Source organism: Geotrypetes seraphini, chromosome 1, assembly GCF_902459505.1.
Source record: "Geotrypetes seraphini chromosome 1, aGeoSer1.1, whole genome shotgun sequence".
Classification (NCBI taxonomy): Eukaryota; Metazoa; Chordata; class Amphibia; order Gymnophiona; family Dermophiidae; genus Geotrypetes; species Geotrypetes seraphini.
Genome location: NC_047084.1, coordinates 196,972,652 through 196,989,349, shown reverse-complemented (window position 1 = coordinate 196,989,349; position 16,698 = coordinate 196,972,652). Strand labels below are relative to the sequence as shown.

The 16,698-nt window shown below is 47.1% G+C and overlaps 1 protein-coding gene across 7 annotated transcripts in view; it reads right to left on the bottom strand.

The window, feature by feature from the left end:
* The window catches only part of C1H4orf47 (chromosome 1 C4orf47 homolog), an 80,689-nt gene that overhangs the window by 42,699 nt on the left and 21,292 nt on the right, over positions 1 to 16,698 (bottom strand). For 6 of the 7 annotated variants that reach the window (XM_033943667.1, XM_033943676.1, XM_033943695.1 and 3 more), the window contains exons 4-5: positions 9,648 to 9,785; positions 9,457 to 9,529 (exon numbers count right to left, since the gene is read on the bottom strand). In XM_033943667.1, the coding sequence (XP_033799558.1) occupies positions 9,457 to 9,529; positions 9,648 to 9,785 (211 nt within the window). The remainder of the gene's footprint in view (positions 1 to 9,456; positions 9,530 to 9,647; positions 9,786 to 16,698) is intronic. The other variant, XM_033943686.1, reaches the window with a different exon arrangement.

The following is a 16,698-nucleotide window of genomic DNA, read 5'->3' as shown; positions in this document are numbered from 1 at the left end:
AACAGAATGCTAGGAATGATTAAGAAGGGGATCACGAACAGATCAGAGAAGGTTATCATGCCGCTGTACCAGGCCATGGTATGCCCTCACCTGGAATACTGCGTCCAGCACTGGTCGCCGTACATGAAGAAGGACAGTACTACTCAAAAGGGTCCAGATAAGATTGATTAAAATGGTAAAGGGGCTAGAGGAGTTGCCGTACAGCGAGAGATTAGAGAAGCTGGGCCTCTTCTCCCTTGAAAAGAGGAGACTGAGAGGGGACATGATCGAAACATTCAAAATACTGAAGGGAATAGACTTAGTAGATAAAGATAGGTTGTTCACCTTCTCCAAGGTGGGGAGAATGAGAAGGCACTCTCTAAAGTTGAAAGGGGATAGATTCCGTACAAACGTAAGGAAGTTCTTCTTTACCCAGAGAGTGGTAGAAAACTAGAATGCTCATCTGGAGTCTGTTATAGGGGAAAACACCCTCCAGGGATTCAAGACAAAGTTGGACAAGTTCATGCTAAACTGGAACGTACGCAGGTGAGGCTGGACTCATTTAGAGCACTGGTCTTTGACCTGGGGGCTACCGCGTGAGCGGACTGCTGGGCACGAAGGACCACTGGTCTGATCCAGCAGCAGCAATTCTTATGTTCACACACACACACACACACACCATAAGCCCTAGAAGTGGAAAGTCTCCGGGATACCAAAAGAGTTGAGATCACTTTATCTGAACAATCCTTCTTACTTAGGCATTTCGTTCAAGCGCCAAGCCTTAAGACAAAAGGACAAAAGGGACTCAGATCGGACAGCAGAATGGGACCCTGAGTCAGAAGGTATGGCAAGAGGGGCAGTGGAAGAGGATCTGCTATGAGATGACAAACCAAATCTACGTACCAGAGGTGCCGGGGCCACCAGGATCACATGGCCGGGGTACCATGTAATGCAAAGAAGAACACTGCCCACCATCAGCCACAGAGGAAACACATACAAATGGCCCGCCGTCATCCATGGCTCTTCCAGAGCATCCAGTCCCACGGCCTGAACATCCCTGAACGACTGAAGAACCGAGGCGCTTTGACGTTGACACTCATTGCCATCAGGTCCATGACTGGCTGACCCCAAGTCTGCACAATCAACTAAAATGCTGCAGGACTGGGATACCACTCTAGTGGAATCTAGCACGTGCTGACTGAGGAAATCCTCCTGGACATAAACCACTCCTACTATGTGGAAAGCTGAGATGTCCAGAAGATACGTCCCTGCCCAGGTCATGAGCAGAGCTGCCTCCTGCACCACCAGGCGACTCTTGGTTCCCCCCTGATGATTGACATAGGCCACTGCCGTGGCATTTTCTGAAAGAACCCAAACAGACTTGGCCATTAACAAGGTCTGGAATGCTAGCAATGCCAGCTGAATGGCTCTGGTCTCCACAATATTGATCGACCAAGACGCCTCCACTGGGGGACCAACTTCCCTGAGCAGAGCAACTGAGACACTGAACTCCCCAATCGAGAATGGCATCCATGATAAGAACTGTCCACTGGGGCTGATCCAGATTTACTCCCTACATCAGATTGGAAGACTGCAGCCACCACCAGATACTGCGACGAACCAACCCCCTAAGAGGAATGGGCGAGTCCATATCGTGCACCTGGGGGTGACCACAGCCGAAGTAGGGTATGCTGAAGCTGGCGCATGTGAGCTCAGACCCACTGAACCATGTCCAGAGAAGCCGCCATTAACCCCTGAACCTGGAGAAACCTCTGAGCCCAAGGACATCAGGAAGCCAATCCTGAGGCATGTGGACAGCCACATAGCAGGAGGAAGAGAGGATCGGCTGGTGACCTGCCTCCCAGGAGCAAGGACCAAGGACATCGTGGACAAAATTGGAAAGATCCTGGAAGGAGCGGAGACAGAAAAGACCGCAGTAATGATCCACATCGGGACGAATGATGTCAGCAGGAGAGACTACAGAAGAAGCACACTGATAGAACAGTTCAAGACTCTGGGAAGGAAGTTGAAGATGAGGACCCAGAAGATAGCGTTCTCAGAGATCCTACCAGTACCAAGGGCAGATGTGAAGAGGCAGGAGGAACTACAATCAATAAATGCATGGATGAGGAAATGGTGTGAGGAAGAAGGATTCCACTTCGTAAGGAACTGAACAACGTTCTGGGGCAAGAGCAGGCTCTACAGGAGTGATGGACTGCACCTGAGCGTGGCGGGAACTAGACTTCTAGCAAACAACGTCAAGAGAGGCATAGATCAGGCTTTAAACTAAGAGGAAGGGGAAAGCCAACAGTCGACAGTCGAACAAGCGTCGACGATTCGGAAGAAGGTATCCCTTGAAGATACTAAGGGGAAACAGGGCTGGGAAGAAACAAGTGACAAACTACAGGAATCAACTAACCCAGAAGAGGAGGTTAGAAAGATTGTGGCAAATGAGAAGACATTAAAGACCGAAGCACAGGGAAAGGAAATGAAGACAACAAAATACCAGGATCTAAATTGCATATATACTAATGCAAGGAGCCTAAGAAACAAAATGGGGGAATTAGAGGCCATGGCCAATGCAGAGGACATAGATATCATTGGAATCTCTGAAACATGGTGGAATGAGGAAAGCAAATGGGATACAGCACTGCTGGGGTACAAACTATATCGCCAGGATAGGTCAGGACAGAAAGGAAATGGAATAGCACTGTACATAAAAGAAAGCATACAATTGACAAGAATGGATACAGCAGAGACGACCAACAAGCTGGAATCACTATGGGTTAAAATACCGTGAAGGAAAGGGCCTGAAATAAAGATGGGCCTATACTATCGTCCACCCGGGCAAACCGGAGATATCGATGAAGAAATGGAAGCCGAGATGAAGCGAGAATGCAAAAGCGGTAACATAGTTATTATGGGAGACTTCAACTACCCCGGGATAGACTGGAGTCTTGGAAGCTCAAGATGTGCTAAGGAGACAGAATTTCTGGAGGCTAGACAAGATTGCTTCATGGAGCAGCTTGTTAGAGAACCGACAAGAGGAAATGCCACTCTGGATCTAATCCTAAATGGATTAAGGGGACTTGCAAAGGAAGTGGAAGTAGTGGGACCGTTGGGAAACAGCAATCATAATATGATCAAGTTCAAGATTGAGGTAGGAATACCTAAAGGAAAGAGAACCATAGTGAAAACTTTTAACTTCAAGAAAGGAAACTACGAAGCAATGAGGGGAATGGTAAGGAAGAAACTTAGGAACATTTCCAAAAAATGGCAAACGGTAGAACATGCCTGGTCTTTTTTCAAAGACACGGTGAGCGAAGCGCAAAATCTGTATATCCCCAGATTTAGAAAGGGGTGCAAAAAGGGTCGAACAAAAGACCCAGCATGGATAACTAATATAGTGAAGGAAGCGATAGGCAATAAGAAAAATTCATTCAGAAAATGGAAAAAGGACAAAACTGAGGGGAACTGGAAAGAGCACAGGAAGTATCAAAAAGAATGTCACTGTGTGGTCCGAAAAGCCAAAAGAGAGTATGAAGAGAGGCTAGCCAGGGAAGCACGAAATTTCAAACCGCTCTTTATATATGTTAAAGGTAAGCAGCCGGCTAAGGAGGAGGTGGGACCGCTGGACGACGGAGACAGGAAGGGAGTGGTGAAGGAGGAGAAAGAGGTCGCGGAAAGACTTTACATGTTCTTTTCATCTGTATTTACAAACGAAGACACAACCAACAAGCAATTCTTCAATGGAAATCAAGCAGAAAAATTAACATCCATGGAAGTGAGCCTTGAAGATGTACACAGGCAGATAGAAAAACTAAAAACTGACAAATCCCCGGGTCCGGACGGAATCCATCCAAGGGTTCTGAAAGAATTAAAGGAGGAGATAGCGGAACTACTGCAGCAAATTTGCAACCTAAGCCTGAAAACAGGAGTGATCCCGGAGGATTGGAAGATAGCCAATGTTACGCCCATCTTTAAAAAGGGATCAAGAGGTATAATCAAGAAGGGTATTGCTACCAGAACAAAATAATTTATCCTGCCATTGTATTGGGCAATGATGCGTCCGCATTTGGAGTACTGCGTCCAATATTGGTCGCCGTACCTTAAGAAGGATATGGCGTTACTCGAGAGGGTTCAGAGGAGAGCAACACGTCTGATAAAAGGGATAGAAAACCTTTCATAAGCTGAGAGGTTGGAGAAACTCGGTCTCTTTTCTCTGGAGAAGAGGAGACTCAGAGGGGATTAGCGGTACATAAGAATTAAATTAAATTAAATATGATAGAGACCTACAAGATCATGAAGGGCATAGAGAGAATAGAGAGGGAAAGATTCTTCAAACTTTCAAAAAATATAAGAACAAGAGGGCATTCGGAAAATTTGAAAGGGGACAGATTCAAAACAAATGCCAGGAAGTTCTTCTTTACCCAACGTGTGGTGGACACCTGGAATGTGCTTCCAGAGGACGTAATAGGGTAGAGTACAGTACTGGGGTTTAAGAAAGGATTGGACAATTTCCTGCTGGAGAAGGGGATAGAAGGGTATAGATAGAGGATTACTGCACAGGTCCTGGACCTGTTGGGCCGCCGCGAGAGCGGGCTGCTGGGCGCGATGGACCACAGGTCTGACCCAGCGAAGGCATTGCTTATGTTCTTAAGCCATCTGAGAGAGAGTCCAAAGGAGAGCAACGAAACTGGTAAGAGGGCTGGAACACTACCCATATGCTGAGAGGTTGGATAGGCTGGGGCTCTTCTCTCTGGAAAAAAGGAGGCTCAGGGGTGATATGATAGAGACCTTCAAGATCATGAGGGGCATAGAGAGGGTGGATAGGGACAGATTCTTCAGGCTGAAGGGGACAACAGGTACGAGGGGGCACTCGGAGAAACTGAAGTGAGATAGGTTCAAAACGAATGCAAGGAAGTTTTTTTTCACCCAAAGGGTCGTGGACACTTGGAATGCGCTACCGGAGGAAGTGATCAGGCAGAATACGGTACAAGGATTCAAACAGGGATTGGATGGATTCCTGAGGGATAAAGGGATCGTGGGATACTGAGGGAGGAGCTGGGATGTAACACAAATATAGGAAGTTAATCAGGTAATGAGTATAAACTAACCTGGTCGTGCATGTGCAAGACCGGAGGGCTAGGACTTCGATAGGAAGGCAGGACTTAAATGGGAAACCAAGGTGGCAAGGGAGCCCCTTCTGATGATTCAGACAGGTCTTGACCTGTTTTGGGCCGCCGCGGGAGCGGACTGCTGGGCGAGATGGACCTGTGGTCTGACCCGGCGGAGGCACTGCTTATGTTCTTATGAAGGTGAATCTGGGACTGCAATTTGACTACACGGGCCTCCGGCAGGAAGACCTTCCTCAAGCTGGTGTCGAAAAGGTACTTCAGGCACTGAGATGGAGCTAACCGGCTCTTGGACAGGCTGACAACCCATCCCAGTGACTGCAGGAACTCCACAACCCTTGCCGTAACACAGGTGCTCTCCTGAAATGACACTGCGCAGATCAACCAGTCGTCCAGATAGGGGTGAACCAGAATGCCCTCCTTGCGCAAGGCTGCTGCCACGACCACCATGATCTTGGTGAACATTCGAGGAGCGGTGGTCAGACCAGAAGGGAAGTGCACATAACTGATAGTGCTGGCCCAAGATCACAAAGCGCAGGAACCGCTGATGAGAGACCCAAATCAGAACATTCAAGTAGGCCTCCGCCAGATCGAGAGAGGTCAGAAATTCCCCCAGCTGAACTGCCAGAATGACCAATCGTAGGGACTCCATGCGAAAAGACCAAACTTGCAGAGCCCTGTTGACCCCCTTTATAATAATAATAATTTAATTTTTTATACCGCCAAACTACATAGTTCTAGGTGGTTCACATATAGAGAAAAATTACACAATCAATAAGTAAAATACAATTGACTTAAAAATTTATTAAAATCAAACTAATATGGGCCGAAAGGTCCCCTCTTTCTTGGGCACCACAAAGTAAATGGAGTACCGGCCGATGCCCCGCTCCGATGGAGGCATGGGCACCACCGCTTTTAGATCTAGCAATCTGTGAAGCATTTGGTGAAACGCTCACTTCTTCTATGCCGCCTGACAAGGAGAAGCGAGAAAATGATCCGGCAACAAGCGGGAAAACTGCAGCGCGTAACCGTTTCGAATCACCTCCAGGACCCATTGATCCGATGTGATCTCGGATCACCCCTGGTAAAAATCTCATAGTTGAGCACCCATCGAAACCAAGGGAGGCACTGGCAAGGAGTCATTGGGTAGGTCAGGCGGCAGAGGGGCTGGCGGAAGAATCAGGTCCCCCCCCAATGGGCTCCCCAAAAGGACTGCATATGCTGAAAGAAGCGACCCCGGGATGACTCAGGGGCCTGGAAGGAAGCAGCCCCTTGACCAGGGCGATATCTGCGAAACTCACACAAATGTCCCCGAGCAGTGCCACCTCGCGCAGTCGGACAGGCATGGTCTTCAAGCAGGTAGGGCACTCTAGAGTCTCCAAATTCTCTCCAAACAAAAAGAACCCCCAAAAAGGAAATTTTGTCAATTTAGTTTTAGATGCTGCATCAGCTACCCAAGCATGAAGCGTGGCCACTCTGAGTGACATAGCATAACTGGTAAACATAAACAACCAGAGAGAACTGATAAAAGCACTGATGTGTATCTAAAAAAATGCATGCCATTCTATCTGATTATTGAGACCTTGGGGTTCGAGTGATTGTAGTCTAACAATCCACTGTTGCTCACATTGTAAGAGTAATTTATCACGATCTCCCCCTCTTACTGACTTGTTTATAATATCAATCACGCAGTTCTCTCTGGTTGTTTATGTTTACCAGTTATGCCTTCACATTGAATTTAAATACAGGCCTTAATTATGTATAGAAGATAGTTCTTTCAATTTTTTTGAGTTGTGAGAAGGAGTGACGTCAGTGGCTGTTTCAGTCCTGATTGGCGACTCGCTTCATTAGCGTTCTGTTTAAAATTGGATGCCATTTTGAAATCAGTTTAAGAGCTTGTTTTAAGGCAACGCTGTGACATGTAAGTAGTGCTTTCTTTCTCTATTCAATTAGATTATTTAATGTTTTTAAATCTTAGTCTTGATTTAACTTAAGAGACAAAAATATAATGCATGTACGTTTATTTTTTCTCTTTGTTTCAAAGAAAACCGGACAATCGTTAAATGCAAGACATTGGCATTTAAAGACAAGCCGCGGTGTTTCCCCTGAAGAAGCCTGTTGGCGTGAAACGGACTTGGCCTCCGTCGGGTTTAAAAAGATAAGTGCTTGTTGAGAATTATTTAATTATTTGCCAGATTCAACTGTCCTATGTCACATTTTGATTGTTGCCAGCTCTTTGAAATTTTTGAACGGGAGAGAAATGAATTTTTGAAATATATTAAAGTTTACATAAATTTTTATTGAAATAATTCACAAAGATTAGTATAAATTAAATTATTAAAAATATATCCACAGAAATTGTGATCAATGATGATACCCTAACCCCGAATTTGGTATCCTTCTATTGATTGGAATCCAGGGGTGTTTTGAGATCTTTTTTTCTGTGGTTTCATCTTGCATTAGAATCACTAGAGAGTTCAATTTGGTATGGTATTTCATGATGAGCTATTACCCATCAGTGAAATCTGTACCGATCTGGAAAGGTGACAAAGAAAAGTCCCATTCCATGACCTCATGAAAGAGACCTTATTAAAGAACTGGGAATCTCCTCTTAATGTCCAAGTAGCACCATGCAAGTTGGACAACCTCTATAGAATCCAATCCTGACTGGACTTTGATAGACCACAATTACAACACCAATCTTTGGTCATAGAGTTTGCCTTAAAAAGGCAATCGGTACCAGAACTTATGTCAGTAATCCCCGCTGAGGCAAGAAGGTAGAACATTGAATAAATTTGGGCACAAAATTTTCCAAGCAATCATGCTGGTAAACAGAATTTTAAACAACAATTTTTACATGACACTATCTAAAATCTCTGGTCCAAAAGATATCTCATTATGACCAATGCATTCCATCAGAACATCTCCACTCATACTATCATTTAATTAATGATCTCCTCGCAACAAGGAAATACACTGCTCTTTCTATATTTGACACCTTTGATATTACCTCTCGAGCCTCTGTAGTATCCATTGCAATAAGCGGACAAGTTGGATGCCAACATTCAAAACCGTTTTTCTAACATACCCTGCATAGGAGAAGATTCATTCCGAGACTGTATAGAGGAGGCCACTCAAAAATCAATCATACTGGCTACATGATAATCTCATCCTACAAGGACATAATAATAATAACTTGATTTTTATATACTACAGTACCTCAAACAGTTCAAAGCGGTTTACAGTAAAAAAGAGACTGCATTCAAACAGCAATGTTGCAAGAGGGATTCGGAAATACATATTCAAGTACAGTCAAACTTTGGTTTGCGAGTAACCCGGTTTGCAAGTGTTTTGCAAGACAAGCAAAACATTCTCGCAAAACTTGTCTTGCAAATCGAGTGTTGACTCGATTTGCGAGCACCCCCCCGAGAACCAGCATCGCTATCCCCTGCTCACAAAGCCCCCCCCCCCCCCGCTCGAACCGGCACCCCCCACCCCGCGCGAATCAGCACCCCCGCTCGAACAACTTGAACTTATCTCTCCTCCCCCCCCCCCGGTCTGGCACCGGCACGCAGCCCACAGGACGTGCCGGTGCCACTTGAAGATCTTCCTGCCTCTGCCGGGCCTTGCATGCATCTGCGCATGCTCAAGGCCTTCTAATTCTACCTCTCGCCGAGATTCAGGCCTTAGGCTTAGCGGGGATGGGCCGGGAAGGGACAGGCCAGCCTCATTTCGACGAGGCGGGCTTGCTGGCTGGACGGCAGCAAGACCCACCTGGCCAGCCAACAATTACGAGGTTAGTTGGAGGGGGAGGTTAGGGGGGTCATCGGGGGGTGTTGGTGCGGCGGAGGGGCGTTAGATTGTGGGATCTGGAGGGGGGGCGTCCTCTGGCAGGAGTTGGGCACCCTCATGCCGGCGATTGGGGGTGTTGGGTGGGCGGCGTTCCAGCAGGTTGGGATTGGGTACCCTCCTGCCAGTGATCAGGGGTGGGTGGGGGACAGGCAGCTGCGACCGCTATACCTATTGCGGCAGGGAGATCCTTTGCCGCGATAAGTGTAGCGGCCACGTTTACTCTAACCCGATTCTGTAACTGACGTCTGTAACATGGACGCCGGTTACAGAATCAGGGTTAGTGTAGGCCCGATTCTGTATAGGACGCCCCTCCCGGACCTCAGTGTCCTGTTTTATACCTATGGGCCATATGGCATTTAGCACACGCTAATGCCCATTAGCTCATGTCACTGTTAGTTGTGCCAACACAGTCTCAGTAAAATTAATATTTACTTAAACATGAACTTTCTGTGAGTTTTATAGCATCAGTAAAGATATTAAATAATTTTACCTTTTTCCTAGGTCCTTTATCATAGATTTCAGCAGAATACGCAAATGGCTTACCTATGGTAAGATTAGGATACCTGTTAGAAGTAAATGAATAATGTTAAGATATCAAAATTAAACAGGTGAGGGCAATAAGTGCATTTCAGTGAGTGTAATTGGATATAATAAATACACAATGCATTCTGAATTTCTTACCCATATCCAGTTCCTTTCTTTCCTGGGTTTGTATAAAAGTTTTTTCCTGGTGCAACATATGGCGCCTTTGTTTTCAGTTGACTACTAAAGGCTTGTACTGAACCACCTATTGTTCCATAGTAGCTGCCTAACCCTGAACTTAAAGAAATATAAAACATTAATTCACATGCAGAATAAAGAGAATGTATACTTAAATTACTGCTAGCCTACAAGATGCTTATTTTTAGCCTTCTTTCCTTTATAAAATACTACCATAAACAAGTGTTTAGGTTTGAGTGCTTATGCTGGCAATGGAGTTGATGTAGATGCTCACATTTAGATTCAGGAAATATACAGGTAACTTATTGTATTCTATATGTTTTCCGAGGACAAGCAGGCATTATATTCTCACATGTGGGTGATATCATCTAAAGAACCCAGTATGGACAGTCAAAAGTATACTGTCACTTTAAAAACTTTTAAGACCACCCATACTGCGCTCGTGCTGATGCCTTTCCACACAATGTTAACTCACAGGATCTGTAGTTTTCAGTATTCTATGGAGCTAAGAAGCTATGATCAATAGAGTTGCTGCTTCAGCACCCTGAAGTTGTGAGATCAATTCCAGCACTGCTTCTTGTGACACCGGTCAATTCACTTAATCTTCCATTACCCCAGGTACAAAATGAATACCTGAATACCTAGTATATGCAGTGGCGTACCAAGGGGGGTGGGGGGGCGGTCCGCCCTGGGTGCACGCCTAAGGGGGGATGCACAGCCGGCCAGGTCCGGGTCTTCTGGTGCCGGTCCACAGAAAATTCCTGCTAGTCCACGCAGGACTGGCAAGATCGGATTGGGGCCATTGGCAACGTCTGAGCTGCATCGGCACCCCCCCCCCCGTGACGCAATTTAAGATCGGCAACGGGCCTCCTTCTCCCCCCCCCCGGCATCAACGGCACTTCAGATCGGCCCAAAGCTTCCCTCTGACTCAGTTTCCTGTTTCCGCCCAGGCAGTTTGAGTCAGAGAGAAGCTTTGGACTGAGCACCGCGGTTGCCGATCTGAAGTACTGTTGATGCCGGGGGGGGGGGGGGGGATAAGGAGGCCCGTTGCCAAACTTGAGTGTCATCGGGGGGGGGGGGCATTGCTGATCTTGTTGCCAAAATCGGAAAGAAAAGTCAAAGGTGAGAGGAAGGGAGAGAGATGGGCGTGTGGTGGATGGAGAGATTGAGAGAAGGGGGCAGATGATGCAAGTGGGGGGAAAGTGAGAGAGAAGAGGGCAAATGATGGAAGTGGGCAGATGATGGAAGTGGGGAGAAGGGAGAGCAAATGCTGAATGGAAATGGAGAAAGAGAACACATACTAGATCAGGGGTCCCAAAGTCCCTCCTTGAGAGCCGCAATCCAGTCGGGTTTTCAGGATTTCCCCAATGAATATGTTTTTGATGTCCCTGCTAGCCTGAAGAATCTGTCCCTCTCCACCTTCTCTATACCTTTCATGATTTTATAGGTCTCTATCATGTCCCATCTAAGTCTCCGCTTTTCCAGGGTAAAGAGCCCCAGCTTCTCCAGCCTTTCAATATATGCAAGGTTTTCCATGCCCTTAATCATTTTTGTTGCTCCTCTCTGGACACTCTAGGTCTAGAACATCACCATATCCTTCTTAAGGTGCAGCGACCAGTATTGGACGCAGTACTCCAGATGTGGGCGCACCATCGCTTTATACAGCGGCAGGATAACTTCCTTTGTTCTGGTAGTGATACCTTTTTTGATAATGTCCAACATTCTGTTCGCCTTTTTTGAGGCCGCTGCACATTGTGCCGCTGGCTTCATCGTTATATCCACCAATACCCCCAAGTCTTTTTCAAGGTTGCCTTCCCCCAATACCTTCCCTCCCATCGTATAGCTGTACATCAGGTTCCTTTTCCCTATGTGCAAGACGGAGAAATTAGGTTCTTACCTGCTAATTTACTTTCTTTTAGCTTCTCCAGACCAGTAGAGGTTAATCTTTACGAATGGGTATATATCCAATCATGACCAGCAGGTGGAGACTGAAAACAAAACTGTGGGACAGTAAGCACAGTTACTTACCGTAACAGGTGTTATCCAGGGACAGCAGGCAGATATTCTTGACTGATGGGTGACGGCACCGACGGAGCCCCGGTACGGACAATTTTAGAGTGATTGCACTCTAAGAACTTTAGAAAGTTCTAGCTAGGCCGCACCGCGCGTGCGCGAGTGCCTTCCCGCCCGACAGAGGCGCGCGGTCCCCAGTTAGGATAAGCCAGCTAAGAAGCCAACCCGGGGAGGTGGGAGGGACGCAAGAATATCTGCCTGCTGTCCCTGGATAACACCTGTTACGGTAAGTAACTGTGCTTTATCCCAGGACAAGCAGGCAGCATATTCTTGACTGATGGGTGACCTCCAAGCTAACAAAAAGAGGGATGGAGGGAAGGTTGGCCATTAGGAGAATAAATTTTGTAAAACAGATTGGCCGAAGTGTCCATCCCGCCTGGAGAATGCATCCAGACAATAGTGAGATGTGAAAGTATGAACTGAGGACCAAGTAGCAGCCTTGCAGATTTCCTCAATAGGAGTGGAACGGAGGAAAGCTACAGATGCTGCCATAGCTCTAATTTTGTGGCCCGTGACAGAACCCTCCAGTGTCAGGCCCGACTGAGCATAACAAAAAGAAACGCAAGCAGCAAGCCAATTGGACAGAGTGCGTTTAGATACAGGATGACCCAACTTGTTAGGATCAAAGGACAAAAACAGTTGAGGAGATGATCTGTGAGGTTTGGTGCGATCAAGATAGTAAGCCAGAGCACGTTTACAATCCAAGGTATGCAAAGCCTGTTCACCTGGATTAGAATGAGGCTTTGGGAAAAAAACAGGTAGAACGATGGATTGATTAAGGTGAAACTCAGACACAACCTTAGGAAGGAATTTTGGATGTGTACGAAGGACAACCTTATCATGGTGAAAAACAGTGAAAGGTGGATCAGCCACCAGCGCATGGAGCTCACTGACCCTCCTGGCAGAAGTGAGAGCTATCAGAAAGACCACTTTCCAAGTTAGAAATTTAAAATGCGTTGTGGCCAGAGGCTCGAAAGGAGGCTTCATTAACGCAGAAAGAACCACATTAAGATCCCATACAACAGGAGGGGCCTTAAGAGGTGGTTTTACATTGAAAAGGCCCTTCATGAACCTTGAGACCAAGGGATGAGCTGAGAGGGGTTTTCCATGGATCGGCTCATGAAAAGCTGCAATGGCACTAAGGTGGACCCTTATCGAAGAGGATTTAAGACCAGAGTCAGATAAGGACAAAAGATAGTCCAATACCAATCCCACTGCTGTAGATATGGGATTATGGTGATGTAACAGGCACCAGGAAGAAAACCGAGACCACTTCTGCTGGTAACATTGAAGAGTAGACGGTTTCCTGGAGGCATCAATAATAGAACGGACAGGCTGAGAAAGGAGAGCATGAGGTGCAGTCAGCCCGAGAGATACCAAGCTGTCAGGTGCAGAGACTGTAAGTTGGGATGAAGAAGCGTTTGCTGATTCTGTGTAAGTAGTGAAGGAAACAGAGGAAGAGGTATGGGTTCCCTGGAACTGAGTTGAAGTAGAAGGGAAAACCAATGCTGTCTGGGCCACCGTGGAGCGATGAGGATCATGGTGGCTTGTTCCCTCTTGAGCTTGAATAAGGTGCGCAGCATGAGCGGAAGAGGAGGGAATGCATAAAGGAAGAGATTGGTCCAATCCAGAAGAAATGCATCGGGTTCCAGACGGTGAGGAGAGTAAAGTCTGGAGCAAAACAGGGGCAGTTGATGGTTGTGGGGAGCTGCAAAAAGATCCACCTGAGGAGTGCCCCATTGAGAGAAAATGAACTGGAGAGTCGAGGGGTCGAGAGTCCATTCGTGAGGTTGAAGAATTCTGCTGAGATTGTCTGCTAAGCAATTCTGCTCCCCTTGGATGTAGACTGCTTTCAGGAATAGGTGACGAGCAGTCGCCCATGTCCAAATCCTTTGAGCTTCCTGACATAAAGGACGGGATCCCGTCCCTCCTTGTTTGTTGAGGTAATACATTGCAACTTGGTTGTCTGTGCAAATGAGAAGAACCTGAGGAAAGAGGAGATGTTGAAAAGCTTTGAGGGCGTAAAATATCGCTCTGAGTTCCAGGAAATTGATGTGGTGCTTCTTTTCCTGGGTGGTCCAAAACCCCTGAGTTTGGAACTCGTTCAAGTGAGCTCCCCATGCATAGGGGGAGGAATCCGTGGTGATGACTAGTTGATGAGGAGGTAGATGGAACAGTAGACCTCTGGATAGATTTGATGAGTTCAACCACCAAAGAAGCGACTGTCGAAGAGACGAGGTCACAGATATGTGTTGTGAACAAGGATCCGTCGCTTGTGACCACTGAGTCGCTAGGGTCCATTGAGGAGTACGCAGGTGGAGACGTGCAAAGGGGGTGACATGCACTGTGGATGCCATGTGCCCCAAAAGTACCATCATTTGATTTGCTGAGATGGAAGTTTTCTGGAATACCTGCTGACAGAGATGAAGGATGGTGTGAAGGCGGTTTGGAGGAAGAAACGCCCTCATCTGAACAGTATCCAGAATGGCTCCAATGAATTGAAGTCGCTGAGTTGGAATGAGGTGTGACTTGGGTAGATTGATCTCGAACCCCAACAGTCGAAGGAAGGAAATGGTCTGATTGGTGGCTATGTGAACGGACTGAGGAGAAGGAGCCTTGATGAGCCAGTCGTCCAGATAAGGGAAGACTTGAAAATTGTGGGAGCGGAGATAAGCTGCGACCACAATCAGACATTTGGTGAATACCCTGGGAGAGGAGGCTAAGCCGAAGGGTAGCACCTTGTATTGGTAATGATGTTGGTTGACAAGAAAGCGAAGGTATTGTCTGGACATCAGATGAATTGGAATGTGAGTATATGCCTCCTTGAGATCGAGGGAACATAGCCAGTCTTCCTGAGAGAGAAGAGGGTATAGGATGGCAAGAGATAACATCTTGAACTTCTCCTTGACCAGACATTTGTTGAGATCTCTGAGATCTAATATTGGTCTGAGATCTCCGGTTTTTTTGGGGACAAGAAAGTACCGGGAATAAAATCCCAGGCCTTGCTGGTCTAGAGGAACTGGTTCGATGGCATTGAGAAGGAGGAGGGATTGAACCTCCTGACCGAGAAGGAGGGACTGAGCCTTGTTGGAAGCAGACTCTTTTGGTAGACTTAACGGTGGAGGAGTCTGAAAGTTCAGGGCATATCCGTGAGCGATGATAGCAAGTACCCACTGGTCGGAGGTAATTGCTTCCCATCGAGACAGAAAAACCTGGAGTCGACCTCCTATGGGCTGAGTTTGAAGGCATGAGGGAGGAAGACTGGCAATGTTCTCGAGAAGAGAGTCAAAAGGGCTATGTAGACTTAGGTTGAACAGCCGGTTTTACAGCAGGCTGTTGTTGTTGACGAGCCTGTTGCTGCTGTTGACGCTGCCTGCGAGGTTGAGGAGGATGAGTCTGAGCTGGGCGAGCAGAAAACCTTCTTTGATAAGAAGGTTGTTGCCTGAATGGATGAGGAGGAGGAGGTTTCTTCTTGTTTTTCAACAAGGTGTCCCACCTAGTCTCATGCGCGGAGAGCTTTTGTGTGGCGGTATCCATGGACTCCCCAAACAGCTCATCCCCAAGACAAGGCGCATTGGCCAGTCGGTCTTGATGGTTTACATCCAGTTCTGAGACCCGTAGCCATGCCAACCTTCTCATTGCTACAGAAATAGCAGTGGCCCGTGACGTCAGTTCAAAAGTATCATAAATGGAACGGACCATAAACTTCCTTAGTTGCAAAAGACTAGAAGTACATTGCTGAAAAGCAGGAAGTTTACGGTCCGGAATGTACTTTTGAAAAGAGGTCACCTGTTGAATGAGATGCTTCAGGTAAAACGAGAAGTGGAATGCGTAATTACCTGAACGGTTGGCCAGCATGGCGTTTTGGTAAAGGCGCTTTCCAAATTTATCCATGGCCTTTCCTTCTCTGCCAGGAGGAACAGAGGCGTAAACACTGGCACCTACAGACTTCTTCAGGGTTGATTCCACCAACAAGGATTCATGGGGAAGTTGTTGCTTGTCGAATCCTGGAATTGGAATGACTTTATAAAGAGATTCCAATTTTCTTGGGGCTCCCGGGATGGTTAAGGGAGTTTCCAAGTTCTTATAGAAAGTTTCCCTCAAGATATCATGGAGGGGCAACTTTAAGAACTCCTTAGGAGGATGATCAAAGTCCAAGGCATCTAAGAATGCCTTGGACTTTTTAGAATCAGACTCCAAAGGAATTGAAAGGGTGTCTGACATTTCCCTTAAAAATTTGGTAAATGAGGAGTGCTCTGGCTTAGTAGCAGGGTCTTGCACCGATAGATCCTCCTCTTCAGATGAATAATCTTCCTCGGTACCGAGGTGATCATCCGAGTCATCCCACAAGTCAGGGTCCCGTACCGATTGGAGACGGCCCTGAGAAAGTGGAGTCGAGGTGCCAACATGTTTAGTCTTGCGTACCGATTTCCCCGAACGGTTGGAGACGGTACCAGGGGAGTGTAGAACGGTACGGGGTTCAGAGAACGGTACCGGTTCAGAAGTGTCCGGAGCAGAACGTCGTTTCGGCTCCGCTGATAGAATAGGCATGGACATGGATTTGTGCGGTGCCGACAAAGTCGATGTCAATAAAAGGGGTTGATCGACGGTCGGCACCGAAGGCTCACTGGGTACCGACACTGGAGGATTCGGTGTCAACAGAGCCGGGAGCAAATGTTGTAGTTGCTGTTTAAGCTGGACCTGGAGGATAGAGGCAATGCGCTCATCCAACGTAGGTCCCGATTGCACCGGTACCGGTCTTTTCTTGCTCGGTACCTTCGGTGCCGCTCGACGCTCGGGTGAAGTCGATGCCGATGACGAGGCAGTGACTTCAATGGGAGCGGAGCGTTTACGGGGCCGGCGCTCAGTCTGCAGGACTTGGCTCACTGCATGCTCGACTGGTGGCCCTAGGACAGTAGGGGAAGGCTTCTTAGCCGGC